At 42.2% G+C, this 22,101-nt stretch overlaps 1 protein-coding gene across 1 annotated transcript in view; it reads right to left on the bottom strand.

Annotated features, from left to right (window-relative positions):
• Window positions 1-22,101, bottom strand: part of ano1a (anoctamin 1, calcium activated chloride channel a) — a 297,185-nt gene that overhangs the window by 198,761 nt on the left and 76,323 nt on the right. Inside the window, exon 4 of the mRNA XM_072272773.1 lies at window positions 8,615-8,902. Coding sequence (XP_072128874.1) covers window positions 8,615-8,902 — 288 coding nt within the window. The remainder of the gene's footprint in view (window positions 1-8,614; window positions 8,903-22,101) is intronic.

The raw sequence follows: 22,101 nt of genomic DNA, 5'->3' as shown, positions 1-22,101 counted from the left end.
TTTCTTCCTTAATGAAGGAATATATTTCAATAAAGCTGTCAATTACTTATCTTCCCATTTCCCACACTAATTCTATTGGCAAGTTCAACCCTCGCTCCATTCAGAATTTAGCCATTTGTCATTATTTTCCAACCCTCTCTCAGCTAATCTGGTGTTTACTGTTCCATAGATCACAAACAAGTACAAGTTTCTCCCTTTACAGCACATCTGCTACCTTCTCACTATCTCATCCCAAGTTTTAATCTAGGCCTTAAATCAACTAATAAATGCTGAAGGAGTCAGCTTCTGAATATGAGGCAAGAATTTGTTGAATAGGAAATTCATTATCTAAGCATGTGTATGTCACCATATACAAACTTGAGGTTTCTTTTCTTGCAAGGCGCTTACAGGGAAAATACAATAGAATTAATGAAAAACTATACATGAACAAAGACTGACAAATAACCAATGTACCAAAGATGACAAACTGTGTAAATAATTTTAAAATCAGAATCAGGTTTATTATCACCAGCAAGTGACGTGAAATTTGTTAAATTAGCAGCAGCAGTTCAGCAGCAGTTCAATGCAATACATAATCTAGCAGAGAGAGGAACAATAATAATAAACATGTATTGAATAGATTTTTTAAAATGTGCAAAAGAACAGGAATACTGTATATTAAAAAAAGTGAAGTAGTGTCCAAAGCTTCAATGTCCATTTAGGAATCAGATGGCAGAGGGGAAGAAGCTGTTCCTGAATCGCTGAGTGTGAGCCTTCAGGCTTCTGTATCTCCTCCCTGATGGTAACAGTGAGAAATGGGCATGCCCTGGGTGCTGGACATCCTTAATAATGGATGCTGCCTTTCTGAGACACTGTTCCCTAAAGGGGTCCTGGGTACTTTGTAGGCTAATGCCCAAGATGGAGCTGACTAGATTTACAACCTTCTGCACCTTTTTTCGGTCCTGTGCAGTAGTGCCTCCATACCAGACAGAGATGCAGCCTGTCAGAATGCTCTCCACGGTACCTCATGCAAGGCTTATTGAGAAAGTAAGGAGGCATGGAATCCAAGGGGACATTGATTTGTGGATCCAGAACTGGCTTGCCCACAGAAGGCAAAGAGTGGTTGTAGGTGGGTCATATTTTGCATGGAGGTCGGTGATCAGTGGTGTGCCTCAAAGATCTGTTCTGAGACCTCTACTCTTCATGATTTTTATAAATGACCTGGATGAGGAAGTGGGGGGATGGGTTAGTAAATCTGCTGATGACACAAAGGTTGGGGATGTTGTGGATAGTGTGGAGGGCTGTCAGAGGTTACAGTGGGACATTGATAGGATGCAAAACTGGGCTGAGAAGTGGCAGATGGAGTTCAACCCAGGTAAGTGTGAGGTAGTTCATTTTGGTAGGTCAAATATGATGGCAGAATATCGTATTAATGGTGAGACTCTCGGCGGTATGGAAGATCAGAGGGATCTTGGGGGTCCGAGTCCATAGGACGCTCAAAGCAGCTGCGCAGGTTGACTCTGTGGTTAAGAAGGTGTACCGTGTATTGGCCTTCATCAATCGTGGGATTGAGTTTAAGAGCTGACAGGTAATGTTGCAGCTATATAGGACCCTGGTCAGACCCCACTTGGAGTACTGTGCTCAATTCTGGTTGCCTCACTACAGGAAGGACATGGAAACCATCAAAAGGGTGCAGAGGACATTTACAAGGCTGTTGCCTGGATTGGGGAGCATGCCTTATGAGAATAGGTTGAGTGAACTCGGCCTTTTCTCTTTGGAGCAACGGAGGATGAGAAGTGACCTGATAGAGGTGTATAAGATAGTGAGAGGCATTGATCCTGTAGATAGTCAGAGGCCGTTTCCCAGGGCTGAAATGGCTAGCACAAGAGGGCATATTTTTAAGGTGCTTGGAAGTAGGTACAGAGGAGATGTCAGGGTCAAGTGCTTTTAAAAAAAAAACACAGAGAGTGGAGAGTGCGTGGAATGGGCTGCCAGCAGCGGTAGTGGAGGTGGAAATGATAATGATGGGGTCTTTTAAGAGACTCCTGGAAAAATAGAGGACTATGGGTAAGCCTTGTTCATTCTACGGTAAGGACATGTTTGGCACAGCTTTGTGGGCCAAAGGGCCTGTATTGTGCTGTAGGTTTTCTATTTTTCTATGTTTCTATGTTCTATATTCCTGACTATAGAAGTTTTTGAGTGCATCTCAAAAACTATTTGCATAAATAAAATATTTATTTATTCAGATACAGCACAGAATAGGCCCTTCAAGCCACACTGCCCAGCAATCTCCCCCCCCCCAATTTAATCCTAGCCTAATTAATCAACAATTTACAATGACCAATTAACCTACCAACCAGTTGGTCTTTAGCCTGTGGGAAGAAACTAGAGCATCTGGAGGAAACCCATGCGGTCACGAGTAGAATGTACAAACTCCTTACAGGCAGCAGTGGGAATTGAACCTGGGTCACTGGTACGGTCAAATATTGTGCTAACTACTATGCTACAATGCTGCTCCTCTGAGATAATACTGAGAACACGAGTTGTAGGAGGTCCTTGAAAGTGAATCTGTGCAAACCAGTTGGCCTGGTCAGGGCAGGGCAGGGACCAGGTAGCATCATCACATGCAGGTTTCCCTCCAAGCTGCACACCACCCTGAGCTTGGAATAGTAGCATCATTCCTATATTACTGCAGGATCCGCGTTCTGAGTATTCCCTACAGCACGAGCACCTTTACCTGAAGCCTGGTAATGGTTCAAGGATGTGGCACTCCACAACCTTCTCAAGGGCAATTAGGCACAGTCATTAAATTCAGGCCTTGCTATTAATGCCCACATCTTTAAAAAGTTCATTTGGAAATGCTTAGTAACATCTTGGTGCACTCAGACCTGGGAACAAATGTTATGCACCAGCATTAAACTGGAGGTTGCAGGACTGAAATATATCATCTTCAAATGCATAAATATATCAAGAGCTTTCTTACAGGGGCAATAAGGGACTCTCTCAAGGGAACTTGTAAATTTAAAAACAAGCTCATGAGTTTCATGGGGTATATTATAAGGGAGTAAATAAATGTTTGCAATAATCCATCTGTTGATGCAAGTTCTTTTTTGGGAAAAATGAATCATTTCCTGTCCCTTTGGCATTTGCACTTGGTTTTATTTGAGAAATCAAAAATTGGAATTTGACAGAGGATCAGAAATGGTGTTCCTGCCTCAGAACAAAACAGACCAAAATATTATGGAATGGGCCAATACTTCACGGATTATTCATACAGATCTAGTCTGGTATTTGGCATGCAAGAACAAGGAAATTGGCAACAGATGATGAAGATCACCAAGGGCATGGAAGGTCATATGGCAGACACTTTGGCCAGAGACTGTTGCTCGGGCAAATCACAAGGCTTCTATCACTGCGGAAAGTAAAGGCAACAACCACCTGTTTCCTAAACAAAGTGGTTTGCGGGTAGAGCTAAGAAAATGCTTTATACTTTATTGTTGCCAAACAATTGATACTAGAACGTACAATCATCATAGTGATATTTGATTCTCCGCTTCCTGCTCCCTGGATTACAAATCGATAGTAAATATTAAAAATTTAAATTATAAATCATAAATAGAAAATAGAAAAATGGAAAGTAAGGTAGTGCAAAAAAACCGAGAGGCAGGTCTGGATATTTGGAGGGTACGGCCCAGATCCGGGTCAGGATCCGTTCAGCAGTCTTATCACAGTTGGAAAGAATCTGTTCCCAAATCTTGCCGTACGAGTCTTCAAGCTCCTGAGCCTTCTCCCGGAGGGAAGAGGGACAAAATGTGTGTTGGCTGAGTGGGTCGTGACCCTGATTATCCTGGCAGCACTGCTCCGACAGCATGCAGTGTAAAATGCAGGGGTAAAAAGACCCTAATGAGAGTTATATACAAGCCCAGAAACAGTAGCCAGGATATGGAATATAAATTTCAATGGGAGGTAGAAAAGGCATGTAATAAGGGCAATGTTACAATAGTCATGTGGGAATTTCAAAAATGCAGGTATATTGGGAAAATCAGTTTGGTGCTATATCCCAAGACAGGAAATTTGTAGAATGCCTACGAGATTTCTTTTTAAGAGCAGTTTGTCATTAAGCCCACTAGGGGAAAGGCAACTTGGGACAGGGTGTTGTGTAATGAACCAGCTTTCATTAGGGAGCTTAAGGTAAAAGAACCTTTAGGAGAATAGTGATCATAAAATGATAGAAGCTAAAGTCAGATGTATTAGTATTACAATTGTGTAAAGGGAATTATGGAGGCATTAGAGAGGAGCCGGCCAAAGTTGATTGGAAGGAAATACTAGCAGGGATGCCGGCAGGACAGCAATGGCTGGACTTTCTGGGCATAATTCAGAAAGCACAGGATAGATGCATCTTAAAGATGCAGAAGTATTCTAAAGGGAGAATGAAGCAAACATGACTGACAAAGGAAAGGGAAAACAGCGTAAAAGCAAAATGTTGTAGGCAGATAATATAGTAAAAACTAGTGGGAAGTTAGAGGATTGGGAGAATTTTTAAAAACCAGAGGGAACTAAAAAAAAGAGAGAAAATATTAAATATAAAGGCAAGTGATATAAAAGTGATTACAAAATGTTTTGTTCCCCCCCTCCCCAGACATATGACGAGTAAAAGAGGTGAGAGTAGATATTGTACCGCTGGAAAATAATGCTGGAGAGGTAGTAATGGAAGGCGAAGAAATGGCAGACAAACTTAATAAATATCTTGTGACTGTAACTGTGGAAGACACTAGCAGTGTGTCTGAAATTCAAGAGTGTTAAGGGGCAGGAATGAGTGTAGTTGCTATTACTAAGGAGGAGCTTGGAGCTGATGGATCTGAAGGTAGGTAAGTCAGCTGGACCAGATGGACTCTAGCCCAGGGTTCTGAAGGAGGTAGCCAAAGAGATTGAGGAAGAATTAGTAATGTTCTTTCAAAAAATTACAATAGTTCTGGTGGACTGGGAAATTGCAAATGTCACTCCACTCTTTAAGGAACGGAGGCAGAAGAAAGAAAATTATCGGTCAGTTATCCTGACTTCAGTGGAGTCCATTATGAAGGATGACATTTTGGGGTCCTTGGAGGCAAGTGATAAAGTAGGCCAAAGTCAGCATGGCTTCCTTAAGGGGTAATTTTGCCTTAAAAATATTGGAATTCTTTGAGGAAATAACACGCAGGATAGACAGGAGAGTCAGTGGATGTTGTTTACTTGGATTTTCAGAAGGCCTTTGACAGGAAGGTGCCACATATGAGGCTCCTTAATGAGATAAGAGCCCATGGTATTACAGGAGAGATACCAGCATGGATAGAAGCTTGGCTGACTGTCAGGTAGTAAAGATTCAGAATAGGGTGTGCCTATTCTGATTGGCTGCCGGTGACTAGTACAGTTCCTCCGGGACTGCTCCCCTTCACGATATATATCAACAATTTGGATGACAGCTTTGTGTTCTAGTTTGCAGACAGTACAAAGAAAGGTAGAGAGGCAGGTAGTAAATCACAAACATAGAAAAAGTCTGCAGGTGCTGGAAATCCAAAGTAACACACAGCAAATGCTGGAGGATTCAGTGGGTCAGGCAGCATCTATAGAAAAGAGTAAACAATCAGTGTTTTGGGCTGAGGTCCATTTTCAGGATTGAGGTGGAAGGGGAGAGGTCCCTGAAATATAAGGTGGGGAGGAGGAGAAAGAGGCTAGCTGGAAGGAGAAAGAATCTGATAGGAGATAAAAGTGGACAACAGGAGAAATGGAAGGAGGGGACCCAAGGGGAAGTTACAGGCAAGTGAGAAGTAGTATTCATACCATCAGGTTGGAGGATACCCAGAGGGAATACAAGGTGTTGCTCCTCCACCCTGAGGGTGGCTTCATCTTGGCACAAGCCGAGGCCATGGGCCGACATGTCAGAATGGGAATGGGAATAGGAATTAAAATATTTGGCCACCGAGAAGGTCCACTTTTGGAGGATGGTGCAGAGGTACTCGACGAAGCAGACTCCAATTTAGGATGGGTCTCACCAATGTAGAGCAGGCCACATTGGGAGCATGGGACACAAAAGACAACCTCAGCAGATTTGCAGGTGAAGCGTTGCCTCATCTGGAAGGAATGTTTGGGGCTCTGAATGGAGGTGAGGGAGGTGGTGTATGGGCAGGTATAGGCTGCCTGCAGGGATAAGTGCTGTAGGGAGATTAGAGGGGGGGGACAAATGGACAAAGAATTGAGGAAGGAACGATCCCTGTGGAAAACAGAGGGAGGGGTGTGATAAAGACATGTTTAGTGGTAGGATTCTTTTGAAGATGGCAGAAGTTGCGGAAGATTGTGTTGCATGCAGAGGCTCATGGGTGGTAGGCAAGGACAAGAGGGACTGTATCATTTTTACAACGGCAGGAAGATGGGGTGAGCGCAAGTATACGGGAAATGGAGGAGATATAGATGAGGGCAGCATCAGCAGTAGAGGGAGGAAAACCCTATTCTTTAAAGAAGGATGACATCTCTGATGCTTTAAAAGAGGAGGACATCTTTTACACTGGTAGGTAGTGTTGAGAAAGCAGGGAGACTACAGAAGGACTTGTCGCAATCAGGAGAATAGGCAAGAAGTGGCAGATGGAATATAGTGTAGAGCAGTGTGTGGTCATGCATTTTGGTAGAAGGGATAAAGGCATAGATTATTTACTAAATGGGGAGAAAATCAAAAATCAGAGGTGCAAAAGGACTTGGGGAGTCCTTGTGCAGGATTCCCTAATGGTTAACTTGCAGGTTGAATTGGTGGTAAGGAAGGTAAATGCAATGCTAGTATTAATTTTGAGAGGACTAAATATGTGCATGCTGTATCTTTAGAAGACATTGATCAGTTTGCACTGGAGCATTGTGAGCAGTTTTGAGCCCCTATCTAAGAGATGTGCTGGCTTCAGAAAGGGACCAGAGGAAGTTTACAAGAATGATCCTGGGAATCAGGCGGTTAATATACAAAGAGTGTTTGGTCGCGTTGGGCCTGTACTAGCTGGAGCTTTTAAGAATGTGGGGTGGGGGGAAATCTCATTGAAGTGTATCAAATATTGGAAGGCCTAGATAGGGCTAAGGTGAAGAAGGATATTTCCTATCGTTGGTGAGTCTGCAGCTTCGATAGGGGATGTCCATTTAGCACAGATGAGAAAGAATTTCTTCAGCCAGAGGGTGGTGAATCTGTGGAAGTCATTGTAACAGATGGCAGTGGAGGCCAGGTCATTAAATATATTTAAAGTGGAGGTTGATAGGTTCTTGGTTCGTCAGGGTGTCAAAGGTTACAGGGAGAAGGCAGGAGTATGGGGTTGGGAGGATAATGAATCAGCCATGATGGAATGGTGGAGCGGACATGACAGCTGAGTGGCTTAATTCTGCTTCGATATCTTACGGTCCTTTGATCAAGATAGATAGAGTGGCAGTGTAGGTAACGATCTCTGTTAATTTGTCAGAAAGCTGGTTCTGTTAAAATGCTAATGGCCAATCAGTAACAGTTATTACCTTCAACCATCAGGTTCCTGAATCACCGTAGGTAACTTCACTCACCTCAACACTCAACAGATCGCTGAACACAAACTATGGACTCACTTTCAAGGACTCTACAGCTCTTGTTCTCAGTATTGTTTGTTTATTTCTATTTGCACAGTTTGTCTTCTTTTGCATATTGTTTTTTGTCAGAGTGTGCAGTTTTTAATTGATTCTATTGTATTTCTTTGTTCTATTGTGAATGCCTACAAGAAAATGAATCTCAGGGTAACAAATGTATCTTGATAATAAATTTACTTTGAATCATACTTTCATTGGATAGGCTGAGCATAAACTGAAAAATTCAAAATGATGATTAGTGTTCACAGCTGGACAATAGTACATCTCCAAAAAATCCATCTTAAAATAGCCACTGGCTTCACGAGAGTGCCAGAATCCAGATTCTCGAGTCAGTTTGGACTGAAAATATCCACACATTTGGACCAAGTATGAAAAATAACAGCGAGGTAGGATAGTGTCTCTCCAGAGCAGTCTTTGGTTCACACTTATTGGAACACTGATGCGATCAAACACCAGCATGGAAAATACACTGAGCAATATGAACAAGCATACACTTTCTTCAAGTGAGGTATTAACTCATTGCAATTAGCTATGGGAACTTAACTTATCAATATAGCTCACTATCATGTCCTTGGATTTAAGAGACATTTGTAACTGCACTATGGCGTAAAGTAAATGTGGCTGATGATAATCATTCAATACCTGTAGCAAATAACAGGATTTTAATTCAATCATTTTTTGGCTGATAGAAACATGGGTTAATTGGAGGTCAAAATTAGTTCACCTTTCTGGCCCCTTTAAAGTTCTACTCTCCTTATTCCATATAAAAGACCACATTAAACTACTGGTCAGACTTGTTAAGATTTTCCACAAAGGCTTAGCAAAAGAATTTGACCAACTGTTCTTCATTATAATTAGCAGAATATCCAATGCAATGTCTTCCTTTCTCAGGACTCCCCCACTTAAGATGTCTACACAAAGTATGAAAGACATCCCTGAAAAGATTGCTTGAAAGTTGGATCATTACCACCTAGTGAACCCAGAAACTTAGTATTAACATGAACAAGTGGGACATTACCTCTTCATCACTCTCCAGTTCCAGTCCAGCATCAAGGAGATTTAGTTCAAACTCTTCCCGGCGCAGTCTCCGGTCATCCTCCGGAAAATCCGCTGGCTGCAGATTGCCATCAAGGTCCAGATCCTGCTGCCGACTACCGACCGAACCCCGGTGGCGTGAACTTAACCCTTTGCGGCTTGATTTCTTGTACTGATACACCAACACATAATCCACGTGGCGCTTTCCATCTTGGAAGTACAAGCCAGTAGTCTGACGAGCATCCGGGTCTGCTGTAAAGGCGTTCAAAATCTGAAAAGTAGCAACAAAAGAAAATTTTCACATGGAAACCCCTTTTTGCCATTTCTCTTCAAAGATTACACAGCCAATAGATTTCATGGCCAAGGCGAATTAGATGAAGTAGAGTGTTCGAAACCCCACATGACCTTGAAACTCCATCTTTATTTTCTTCAGGAACCGCTCTCCTTCTATTCTGGCCTCCTATGCACAACAGAATTTCCTTTTGCTTCATTATTGGAAGCAGAATTGCTTTGGAATTCATTATTTTACCATATTCTCATCTCAGCATATCCAATCAAATTCTTGTGTGGTTCGTTCTCAAAAGTTGAAGTAACTTGATAGAGCCATGGAGCACTACAGCACAGAAACAGGCACCTTGGCCCATCCAGCCTATTTCAAACTGTTTTTCTGTCAAGTGGTATTGACCCACACCTGCACCACAGTCATTCATACCCCTCACATCTATGTACTTGTACAAATTTCTCTTAAGTGCTGCAAACAAACCCCTATCCACCACTTCTGCTGACAACTCATTCCACATTCTCTCCACCCTCTGAGTGAAGAAGATCCCCTTCAGGTTCCCCTTAAATTTTTCACCTTTCACCCTTACCAATACCTCTAGTTCTAATCTCAACCAACTTCAGAAGAAAACGTCTGCTTGCATTTATCCTCTATGTACACCTCTCCATTTTATATACTTCAATGAAATCTCTTCTCATTCTCCAATAAAGTCCTAACCTATTCAGCCTTTCCCTATAACTCAGGTCCCAACAACATCCTTGTGAATTTTCTTTTGTATTCTTTCATTTTTATTGTTATCTTTCTTGTAGGTTCATGTTTGTTCATGCAGGATACTTGGTAGTGTGGAAGAGCAGAGGGATCTCGGGGTTCATGTCCACAGATCCCTGAAAGTTGCCTCACAGGTGGATAGGGTAGTTAAGAAAGATTATGGGGTGTTAGCTTTCATAAGTTGAGGGATAGAGTTTAAGAGTCGCGATGTAATGATGCAGCTCTATAAAACTCTGGTTAGGCCACACTTGGAGTACTGTGTCCAGTTCTGGTCACCTCACTATAGGAAGGATGTGGAAGCATTGGAAAGGGTACAGAGGAGACTTACCAGGATGCTGCCTGGTTTAGAGAGTATGCATTATGATCAGAGATTAAGGGAGCTAGGGCTTTACTCTTTGGAGAGAAGGAGGATGAGAGGAGACATGATAGAGGTGTACAAGATAATAAGAGGAATAGATAGAGTGGATAGCCAGTGCCTCTTCCCCAGGGCACCACTGCTCAATACAAGAGGACATGGCTTTAAGGGAAGGGGTGGGAAGTTCAAGGGGGATATTAGAGGAAGGTTTTTTTACTCAGAGAGCGGTTGGTGCGTGGAATGCACTGCCTGAGTCAGTGGCGGAGGCAGATACACTAGTGAAGTTTAAGAGACTACTAGATAGGTATATGGAGGAACTTAAGGTGGGGGCTTATATGGGAGGCAGGGTTTGAGGGTCCGCACAACATTGTGGGCCGAAGGGCCTGTACTGTGCTGTACTATTCTATGTTCTATGTTTGAGTTTAGAAGTCGGTAGGGGAGGCTTCAGTTCTGCAATTCCCAGCAGCTGATGCTTAGTTGGTCACTGATCTTACTCCAGAACAGTGCATAAAGTGAAAGAAAAACAAGCTAACAGGCTGAATATGGCAAGTAGACAGGGTGCTGAGTAAGCCGTCTGGCACGCTGACCTTCATCAGTCAGGGCACCAACTAGAGTAGTTCGGATGTCATGTCGCAGTTGTACACATTGTTGGTGAGGTCACATTCTGTGTTCTGTCTTAATCACACTGCTATAGGGAAGTTTTCCCAAGGTCTCGCCAACCATCATTCTCCCACTTGTGAATCTCAGAACCTTCATCAGAAAATATGGCTTTTATTACTCCAACATCTCCAGGAGAAGATACTAAAATTGTTTACATCTTGTGCCTTTAATTGAATTCATGAATTGGTGCAGTCTTCCATTGATTCTATTTTAGATATTATTCTGTTATGGATCTATTGACTATGCCCACAAGAAGATAAATCTCCGGGTTGTACATGATGATATACAGTGGTATGCAAAAGTTTGGGCACCCTGGTCAAAATTTCTGTTGCTGTGAATAGCTAAGCAAGTAAAAGACGAACTGATTTCCAAAAGGCATAAAGTTAAAGATGACATATTTCTTTAATATTTTAAGAAAACTTTTATTTCCATCTTTTACAGTTTCAAAATAACAAAAAAGGAAAAGGGCCCAAAGCAAAAGTTTGGGCACCCTGCATGGCAGTACTTAGTAACACCCTCTTTGGCAAGTACAGCTTCACAGCTTGTAAGTGCTTTTTGTAGCCAGCTAAGAGTCTTTCAATTCTTGTTTGGGGGATTTTCGCCCATTCTTCCTTGCAAAAGGCTTCTAGTTCTGTGAGATTCTTGGGCCGTCTTGCATGCACTGCTCTTTTGAGGTCTTTCCACAGATTCTCGACGATGTTTAGGTCAGGGGACATGGCAAAACCTTCAGCTTGCACCTCTTGAGGTAGTCCATTGTGGATTTTGAGACGTGTTTAGGTTCATTATTCTGTTGTAGAAGCCGTCCTCTTTTCATCTTCGGCTTTTTTATAGACAGTGTGATGTTTGCTTCCAAAATTTGCTGGTATTTAATTGAATTCATTCTTCCTCTACCAGTAAACGTTCCCCGTGCCACTGGCTGCAAGACAAACCCAAAGCATGATCGATCCACCCCTGTCCTTAACAGTTGGAGAGGTGTTCTTTTCATGAAATTCTATACCCTTTTTTCTCCGAACATACTTTTGCTCATTGCAGCCAATAAGTTCTATTTTAACTTCATCAGTCCACAGGACTTGTTTCGAAAATGCATCGGGCTTGTTTAGATGTTCCTTTGAATCTTTTGAACAGAACTTTTGGGCATTTATTGAATGATTTAATCGCCTAGTACTGCTTTAGGTAGTGTGGTATCTCATCTAAGTTTCATTATTTGGTAATCCAAAGACATAAAAATATCTGCTTGTGTAGATATGTTGAGATGAGCTTCATGTGCAAGATTGCAGGAATCTTTCAATTGTACACATTTGATGGTTAGCAATCAAATTGCTACTCACTGGCCATACTCACTGTGAACTTAATTGACACAATCTCAAAGGAACGGAGTAGAACACGAGGATAGATAGAAAATAGCCCAAATGTGGAATTAAAAGGAAAGCACAAACAGTATAAAAATGAAAGCACGTTTGCAATATTTGAGAACCTTGACTGACACCCAATTAACCAAATTAGAATTGCAATGGGAAAGGCAAGGAAAAGGCGGGTAACATCTTTGAAGGAAAAAAGTGTCTGAGAGGCCAGCTGGGGATGAAGGACAAGTTAATGAAGTTAGCTAATCAGATACAGCACATTGTAACTGTAGGCACTCAAGAGGGTCAGGAAGCATTTAAGGAGAAGAATAAAAAGACGACATTTTGGGCCGTGACCCATTATCAGGACTGAACAAGGGATGGGGCAGGAGTACAAACTGGCAGGTGATAGGGGAGACCAGGTGAGGGACCAAGGTGGGGAAGGGTGTCAATGTGAGAAGCTTAGAGCTGATGGGCAAAGAAGAGTGGGCACAAACAGATCCAAGTTTCTCACATCGGTCGCCATCCCCACCCAGTGTTTTCCTCCCCTCCCTCGCCTGGTCTCACCCACCAATCTGCCAGCTTGTACTCCCTCTTCCTTCCTTCTTACTCTGGTTTCTGCCCCTTGCCTTTCCGGTCCTGATGAAGGGTCTCGGCTCAGGGCATCACCTGCTTATTCACCTCCATAGATGCTGCCTGACCTGCTAGGTTCCTCCAGCATTTTGTGTGCATTGCTCAAACTTCTCAGCACCTGCAGAGCCTCTTGTGTCTATACTCTCCAATCCGTATTGGTCTTGTATGAGAAAACAATTGGAATCAAAAACGAATAGAAAGATACCCATAGGGAACTATACTAAATGACAGGGAACAAAACATCAGAGCAGGAAAATTCTGCCTCGCTTGCAATATCAGAATCAATGATTGATGAACGGCAGACAAGCAGTAGAATGCTAATCTTATAACATTAAAGGCACACAGTTACTTGGATGTTCTTCTATAATCCAAGACAGTTGGTCTCCAAGTCAAATAAAAATAGAAAATACTAGAAATACTCTCCAGGCCAGGCCACATCTATGGGAAGAACACTTAAATGTTTCGAGTTGGTGGAAAAGATTGCTCTGAAGGGTCTTTGGCCTGAAATGTTAACTGCTATTCTTCCCAGAAATACTGCCCAACCTGTTGAGTACCTCCAGCATTTTATAAAACCATAAGATAAAGGAGCAGAATTAGGCCATTTGGCCTATCGAGTCAGTTCCACCATTTCATCATGGCTAATCCATTTTCCCTCTCAGTCCCCTGCCATCGCCCCACATCGGTTTACACGCTGACCAATCAAGAATCTATCAACCCCTGCTGTAAATATACCCAATGACTTGGCCTCATAAGCCACCTGTGGCACCAGATTCCACAGATTCACCACCCTCAGGCCAAAGAAATTTCTCTACATCTGTGTTCCAAAAGGATTCCCCTCTGTTCTGAGGCTGTGTTCTCTGGTCTTAGACTTCCCACCCCTCCCCCCACCACAGGAAATATCCTTTCCAAATCCACTCTTTCAGCACCCTACAACATAGATAGGCTTCAATGAGGTCACCCCTCATCCTTCTGAATTCCAGTGAGTGCAGGCCCAGAGCTATCAAACGCTCTTCATATGACAAGCCTTGCAATCCTGGAATCATTTTCTCCTTTTATTTTTGATTTCTAGCTTTTACAGTTTTTTTTTGTAATTTTCATGATTGTATCTCAAGCACACTTTGGTAGCTGTGAAGGAAAACAGATAGTGATCCAGCCAGCCACACTTTCCACTTAAACTCTCCCTTCATTATTCATGATCCTTCACAGTAAATATTGCATTTGACACAAATACAAAATAACTTTCCATTCTGAATCCACTAATTTTGCACATTAATGGCATGGTACACAATCCAGCTTTCTCTTCTTCCAACTAGTTTTTAATATTATTGACATTAATATTTTCTAAATTATCCAGTATTATAACTATATAACAACCACCTCTTTGTAGTCCTAACTTTCCCCTTTCACAATTATGAGAAAATTCTCCATTATCAGCAGATACCCACAAGCATCCCTTAAAAGTGGAAAGACCATAAGACGGGACCATAGGAGAAGAACTAAGCCATTTGGCCCATCAAACCAGCTCCGCCATTTCATCATGGCTGATCCATTTTCCCTCTCAGCGCCATTCTCCTGCCTTCTCCCCATATTCCTTCATGCGCTAATCAAGACCGTAAGAATTAAGCCTCTTGGCCCATTGAGTCTGCTCCGCCATCTCATCATGGCTGATTCATTTTTCCCCCAGCCCCAATCTCCTGCCTTCACCCATATCCCCTCATGCCCTGACTAATTACGAATCTATAAAAGTATAGAAAATAGGTGGAGTAGGCCATTCGGCCCTTTGAGCCTGCACCGCCATTCAGTATGATCATGGCTGATCATCCAACTCAGAACCCTGTACCTGCCGTTTCTCCATATCCCCTGATCCCTTTAGTCACAAGGGTCATATCTAACTCCCTCTTAAATATAGCCAATGAACTGGCCTCAACTGTTTCCTGTGGCAGAGAATTCCACAGATTCACCACTCTCTGTGTGAAGAAGTTTTTCCTCATCTCGGTCCTAAAAGGCTTCCCCTTTATCCTCAAACTGTGACCCCTCGTTCTGGACTCCCCCAACATCGGGAACAATCTTCCTGCATTTAGCCTGTCCAATCCCTTTAGAATTTTATACATTTCAATGAGATTCCCCCCTCAATCTTCTAAATTCCGGCAAGTATAAGCCTAGTCAATCCAGTCTTTCAGCATATGAAAGTCCTGCCATTCCAGGAATCAATCTGGTGAACATTCTTTGTACTCCCTCTATGGCATAAATGTCTTTCCTCAGATTAGGGGACCAAAACTCTGCTTTACATATACCCAATGACTTGGCCTCCACAGGACACACATGGACCAGTGCAGCAGAAGAGGGCACCAAGAGCTTCCATAAAAATTAATAAACATGAGATTATACAAAAATGCCCAGTAATGATCACTTGATTGGCATGTTCAGCACATTTTAGCTGGAGATATGGAGATGTTATAAATCAGCACATTGCAGTCCTGTCAGTATAGTTGGTGACATCAACGTAATCCTGAACTCCCCTCATTTAAAAAACATGAGGCTCTCATTTTGCAGGTGGTATAGATGATACTATTGCCTAGCAGCTAACAAGTGGTGCCCTAGTTAGTTGTGCACATACTCAGCACTGGGATTTTTGTCTGATTTTCTACAAACACCCATTCAAAGCCCAGTTAAATCTCAAAGAAAATCAGTAGGTTTTAGAAGCAGATGTGCAGTCGATCGGAAAGGTCGGGAGACATCACGGCAAGACCCTGAGAAACTGGGAAAGTTTGAACTGAGGTTCAGAATAGCCCTGAAAATAATCTGAGTAGCGGATTAGGTGTGAGAAGCGAAGTCTCGCCAGCAGACCAAAGGTCATCCCGGCATTGACAGTAGGAGAAACTAAAAGAACAATTGATTCGCTATTTAGCAAAACAACAGAAAAGGCACACCGCCTATTTAATCAGGAGCATGAAGCCTACAACTATAGTCTCTGAAGGACTGGCCGAGTGGAGTTTATTGTCATAACGTAGGGTATAGGTATAATGGAAAAACTTGCAGCTGTAGCCCAAACACGTAGACACCACACACAATGGCCCGAATTCCACTTAAAAGCGTGTTTCAATCTGGGGGCCAAGTCCAACCGCGCACAATAGCTGCAATCTCGGGAAAGGAGTGAACGCGAGAGAGATGTAGGTCGGCGGGGAAGAGAGTGGACCACTTACAACAGCGTCTTCGCTCTTTGCACCCTTCTCCGGGAGAGGGTCGGACCCCGTGTCGCTCCCATTGAGGAGATGGCTCTCCGGGAAAGTTTCATTCGAGATCTTGGTGTCCTGCTTGGCCTGCGGTCCGGCCGCTGGCTCCTTCTCGTCTGTAGCTTCCTCGGTGTCCATGGTAGGAACCTCAGACGGGTCAGTTGCCATTTCCCCCTTAATACAGATGGTTCTTTACATATGACTGTCGTGTCCTATTAAATTGTCATTACGAAAAGAATGGTCCCCAAGCAACTAGATGCTTTAAGTAAGTTCTTCTTAAACTCCGATACTTAAGACAAACTCTAGAATATAGCAGCTCTATAATAAGATCAAGATTGAATCTCGATTTTAGATATCAGGTTTGGAAACATTCTCAGTAATGCCAAACTTGGAGCGAAACCCTGTCACCTCCACTTGACAAGAGTACCAGTGTCTCAGTCACTCAAACACCCTATACTTAATTGAACAATTAGCATCTGCTCACCACCCGCCTACTTATTAACACGGCAGATTGCATTTCTCTGGGGAGCTCAAATGTAACTTGCTTTCCATTGCAAAGCACAAAAACACAATATTATAATCATATCATACGCTGGAAAAAATTAAGAAAGTAAACTAAGGCGAGTAGCAAATGCTTCCAAAGACATTTTGTGTCAAACTGCGAACATATTAATTATTTGCAGATGGAACTTGTTTTGAGGGGAGTGTGTGTCGAACAATAAGGTTAGATTTCTGCTCTTTATATTGGATCACCCTCCTCGTTTGCTGTTGTGTATTGTCACTTGCGGCTGATTAAAAACAAGGTAGACCTCAGTGCCGTCACCTGATGGTGTTGTTGTACACATCAACACCTGTTGTCCACCTTGCCCCAAATCCCTGCGTTGGATAACGCCGGCATCAGTACAACAACATTTTGGCAAAGCGGGAAAGAGAAGTGATTCGGAAACAGAAAGGAAACCTTTCTTATTCCCTCTCCCCTCATAGCATGCTTACACCAGCGCAGAATCAAGAGCATCTCGGCGAGAACCGCACAGTCTCCATTCACTGGAAGAACCCAAATCCCCGCTGCCAAAGAAAGTGGCAGTCGATCTGTCATTACGAAGTAAATATATATAATCAAAGTACGTATGTGTCACCCGAGATTCATTTTCTTGCAGGCATTTTCAGTAGAACAAAGAGTTACAATAGAATCGATGAAAAGCTACACACAGTGACTGACAACCACCCTCTGAGTGAAGAAGTTCCCCTTAAACATTTCACCTTTAACCCATGATCTCTAGTTTTAGTCTCATCCAACTAGAGTAGAAAATGCTTGCTTGTATTTACCATACCTACATCCCTCATAATTTTGTATACCTCTATAAAATCACCCTTCATTCTCCTATGCACCAGTGAATAAAGTGCAAACCTATTCAGTCTTTCCATATAACGCACAAAAAGTGCTGGAGGAACTCAGCAGGCCAGGCAGCATCTATGGAAAAGAGTAAAGGGTGGACGTTTCAGGCCGAAACCCTTTATCAGGACTGATGATAGGTCTTGGGCTGACACATTGACTCTTTATGCTTTTCCATAGATGCTGCCTAGCCTGCTGATTTCCTCCAGCGTTTTGTGTGTCTTGCTTGGATTTCCAGCATCTGTAGACTTTCTCATGTTTCTCTTCTGCTAACCTTTCCATATAACTCAGTTCCTCAAGTCTGGCAACATCTTTGTAAACTTTTGTCTGCGCTTTTTCAATCTTATTGATATTATTCCTGTAGGTAGGTGACCAAAACTGCACACAGTGCTCCAAATTAGGCCTCATCAGCATCTAATACAACTTCAAGATAAGATCCCAACTCCTGAACTCAATACTTTGATTTTTAAAGGCCCATGTTTCAAAAGCTTTCTTTATGACCCTATCTACCCATGATGCCGCTTCCAGTAAAATATGGATCTGTACTCCCAGATGCCTCTGTTCCACCACACTTCTCAGTGCTCTACCATTAACTGTGTAATTCCTACCCTGCTTTGTCCTCCAAAAGTGCAACACCTCACATTTTTCTACATTAAATTTCATCTACTATTATGGTTAATGGACTGCATGACTCTCCCTCTGTGCAGGTACATTCTATAGTGTGTCAGACTGCGTTCATGTTTTAAAGGGATTTGTATTCATAAAACTTTGCTGTAACTTGATGCTTTGAATAACTTAGTATTATTACCTATGTATGTTTGCTTTGGGACGTTCTGTTGCAGTTATACAAGACTTTTTGGTGATACCGCATCCAGAGGAGTATTTTATCCATTGTTGGTCACCTTGTTATAGAAAAGACATCATTAAACAAGATTTAGGAAGTTGAAGCCAGTAATGGAGTTCAAGGGAGAGGTTGGCAGGCTAAGACTTTAGTGCTTGGTGCAAAGATGATCTTATAGAAATGTATAAAATCATAAGGAGCACCGATATTGTGAATGCATGTAAACTTTTTCCCAGGGAAGGTGGAACTAAAAACTGGAGGTCACAGGTTTAAGGGAAGGAGGAGAAAGATTTAAAAGGGGCCCAAGGGACTACGTCCTCATGCGTGCTGGCAGAACTGGATATCGTGCAAGCTTGGGCCCTAAGGGTGTGCTTGGGAGCGGTTAGAACTTCCCCAGTGTGTGCACTCCAAGTTGAAGCAAATGAAATGCCATTGGGGCTGCGGCGTAAACAGCTGGAGGCCAATTAGTGGATTAATTTAAGGGGAGATGGTGATAGCCATCCCACAAAAAGGGTGTTGCAGACATGCTGGGAGAAGGAGAGGACACAAAAAGAAAGTTTTGGCTAGACAGGAGAGTAAACAGCAAAAGATATGGGTGTATACGATAAAAAGTTTTGTCCAAGTGTGGTGTGGCCTGTCAGACCTTTCTGGGTATTAGAAAATCCCTTTGTAGATTTGGAATTGCTTAAGATTAAGAACAGTAATAAAACGGCTGATATACTCAGTGGATATCATAGTTATAGGGAATGTAAGTATAAAGGCATACAGATTTTTACTGATGGATCAAAGGATCCAGAAACAGGTGCAACAGGGTCTGCAATTGTTGTGCCAAGTTATCAAGTGGAAATTAGCGAGAATGCCTGATTGTTTGAGTGTATATGCAGTTGAAATGTTTGCCATATTGTTAGCACTAGAATGAAGTGAGCAGGTTGATTGTAATAATATTGCGATAGGTAACGATTCTGTATTGGCTCTTGCAAGCATTAAGGCGGGTACGGATAGAGGTCACTAGGATCTGCTTTATGAAATCCTGTTTGCAAATTCAAGACTGGCTAGACAAGGCAAAAGTATCGCATTCATGTGGGTTCCAGCACATTCGGGTATTATGGGAAATGAGACAGCAGATAGGCTGGCAAAAGCAGCAGTCAAAAAAGGATCTATAGAGGTCAATATTAAACTATCAAAGTCAGAGCGTAAGAGCATACTATGGAGAAGGATAAATCAACAGTGACAGCAGCATTGGGATAGAGCAATAAAAGGAAGACATTTACATTCACTTCAGAACAGAGTAGATATGGGAAGAAGTAGGGAAGTAAAGCGGAAGGAGCAAATAACTATAAGTAGACTGAGAATTGGGCACAGCGACCTTAATGGCACTCTGGCCATCATAAATAAGCATCCAACAGGTTTTTGCGATCTATGTCAGGAGACTGAAAGAGTAGAGCATATCCTTATTTCATGCTGGAAATTTGCACAGGAAAGGCAACAAATGTTACAACGGTTACGCAAAATAAGACTGGTAGAGAACAGTGTTAAAGGTTTATTGGAACATGGGGAGAGTGATCAGGGGAGGAGATGGTTGTTTAGTTTTTTAAGGGCGACAGGACTGGAAAGACGGCTTTAAAGTGACTGGACAATGAGGGACAATAAATCCTGAAGATGGCAGTAATGCAACAGTGTGGATGCCAACTGCTGTAAAAAGAAGAAGAAGAAGAAGAAGAAGAAGAAGAAGAAGAAGAAGAAGAAGAAGAAGAAGAAGAAGAAGAAGAAGAAGAAGAAGAAGAAGAAGAAGAAGAAGAAGAAGAAGAAGAAGAAGAAGAAGAAGAAGAAGAAGAAGAAGAAGAAGAAGAAGAAGAAGAAGAAGAAGAAGAAGAAGAAGAAGAAGAAGAAGAAGAAGAAGAAGAAGAAGAAGAAGAAGAAGAAGAAGAAGAAGAAGAAGAAGAAGAAGAATAATAATAATAATAATAATAATAATAATAATAATAATAATGTCCTCATGCAGTCTGTTTATGGAATGAGCTGCCAGAGAAAGTGGTTTAGGCAGGCACACATAACATTCAAAACACAAGCAGACAGGAGAAGTTTAGAGTGATGCCGGCCAAACTCAGTCAAATGGGACTAACTTGGTGGGTACTGTGGTTGGCATGGACAAGTTGGGCTGAGACTTCTGTTTACATTCTATATTACACTATGACTCTGTATACACAATTGGCTTCTGGATACAGGCAATTCTCCAGAGGCTGGAGTCATAAGGATTCTTTTCTGCACCACTCAACAGTAACTAATATCCTCAACCGACTTGGGCCACCGTGGTAGTGTAGCAGTTAGTGTGACACTATTACAGCCTGGGGCATTAGGGTTCGGAGTTCAATTCTGACTTCTGTAAGAAGATTGTACGTCCTTCCCTCGAAGCACATGGGTTTCCTTTGGGTGCTCCGGTTTCCTCCCACAGTCCAAAGATGCATCAGTTAGTAGGTTAGGTGGTCATTGTAAATTTTCCTGTGATTTGGTGAGAGTTAAATAGGTGGATTGCTGAACGGTGCAGCTCATTGGGCTGGGAGGGCCTGTTCTATCCTGTATCTCTAAATAAAAATTAAATAAATAAGTAAATAAACAGGCCTGCCCTTATCCCTGATTGTGTGTGATGTTGTGACAGGACCTGGTGAGATGGGAGTACACCCCTTCTGTCCACATCCTCTCCACCTTGACAAAGCTTCAGCAATCAAATCTCACTGGCACACAGCCCCACGTCTCCTTATTCACCTCTGACTCATCATATGAAACGTTGCTATGAATTTTTAATACGGCTTTTCATTTGAAACTGAGCTGGAAGTTTGAACAGAGACAAGGCACACTATTTTAGTACACTGAAAGTCCTGACTTGGAATATCTTGTGTGTTATCGAGGAAGCAATAAATACCCGAGACATTTGTGGTGAGCAGATTCATCTGTAGAGAATTTCATAACTTCTACAAATACACAATGCTAGAAGACCAAAAACATTTCAGTATCTTCCCCTGTTCTTTAGATTCAATATTCAAGATTTAAGGTTATTTATCACATGAAACATACTATCAGTCACTACTTTATTGCGTGTACTGTACTTGCTTATTAATGCAGACATCAAATCAACCAATCATATGGCGGCAACTCAATTCATAGACGCAGGCAGAAATGGTCAAGAGGTTCAGTTGTTGTTGAGACCAAACAACTGAATGGGGAAGAAAACTGATCTAAGTGACTTTGACCATGGAATGATTGTTGGTGCTAGTAGGGGTGGTTTGAGTATCTCAGAAACTGCTAATCTCCTGTGGTTTTCACACACAACAGTCTTTAGAGTTTATAGAGAATGGTGCGGAAAAGAAAAAATATCCAGTCAGAGCCAGTTCTGTGGGTGAAAATCCCTTGTTAATGACAGAGGTCTGAGGAGAATGGCTAGTCTGGTTCAAACTGTCTGGAAGGTGACAGTAACACATTACAACAGTGGCATGCTGAAGAGCAGCTCTGAATACACAACATGTCGAATCTTGAGGAGGCTGCATCCCAGCAGCAGAAGACCACGAACATACACTCAGTGGTCAATCTATTAGGTATAGGAGGTACCTAATACAGTGGCCACCGAGTGGATATTGGAATGCATAATTTGTCCTAACAACCAACTCACCCGACGGTGTGTTGGGGACAACCTGCAAGTATTGCCACACTTGCTGCCGCCGACATATGTTCCTCATTGACAACGTCCGTTCTTCTGTTGTATAAGATGAGTAACTCAGTATATGTCCTGGTATACAATTCTCAATCCTGCCCAAGTGAAACATTCAAAGTTCACAAGCTCAAAGAAAATTTGTTAAAATTATATATATATCTCACCATTTACTTCCCGGAGATACATTTTCTTGCAGGCATTCACAGTAGATACAAAGAAAAACAACATAATCAATGAAAGCTACACACAAAGACTGACAAA

The sequence above is a fragment of the Mobula birostris genome, chromosome 11 (assembly GCF_030028105.1).
Source record: "Mobula birostris isolate sMobBir1 chromosome 11, sMobBir1.hap1, whole genome shotgun sequence".
NCBI lineage: Eukaryota > Metazoa > Chordata > Chondrichthyes > Myliobatiformes > Myliobatidae > Mobula > Mobula birostris.
Note: the sequence above shows the minus strand (reverse complement) of the source record. Positions and strands in the feature narration are given on the sequence as shown.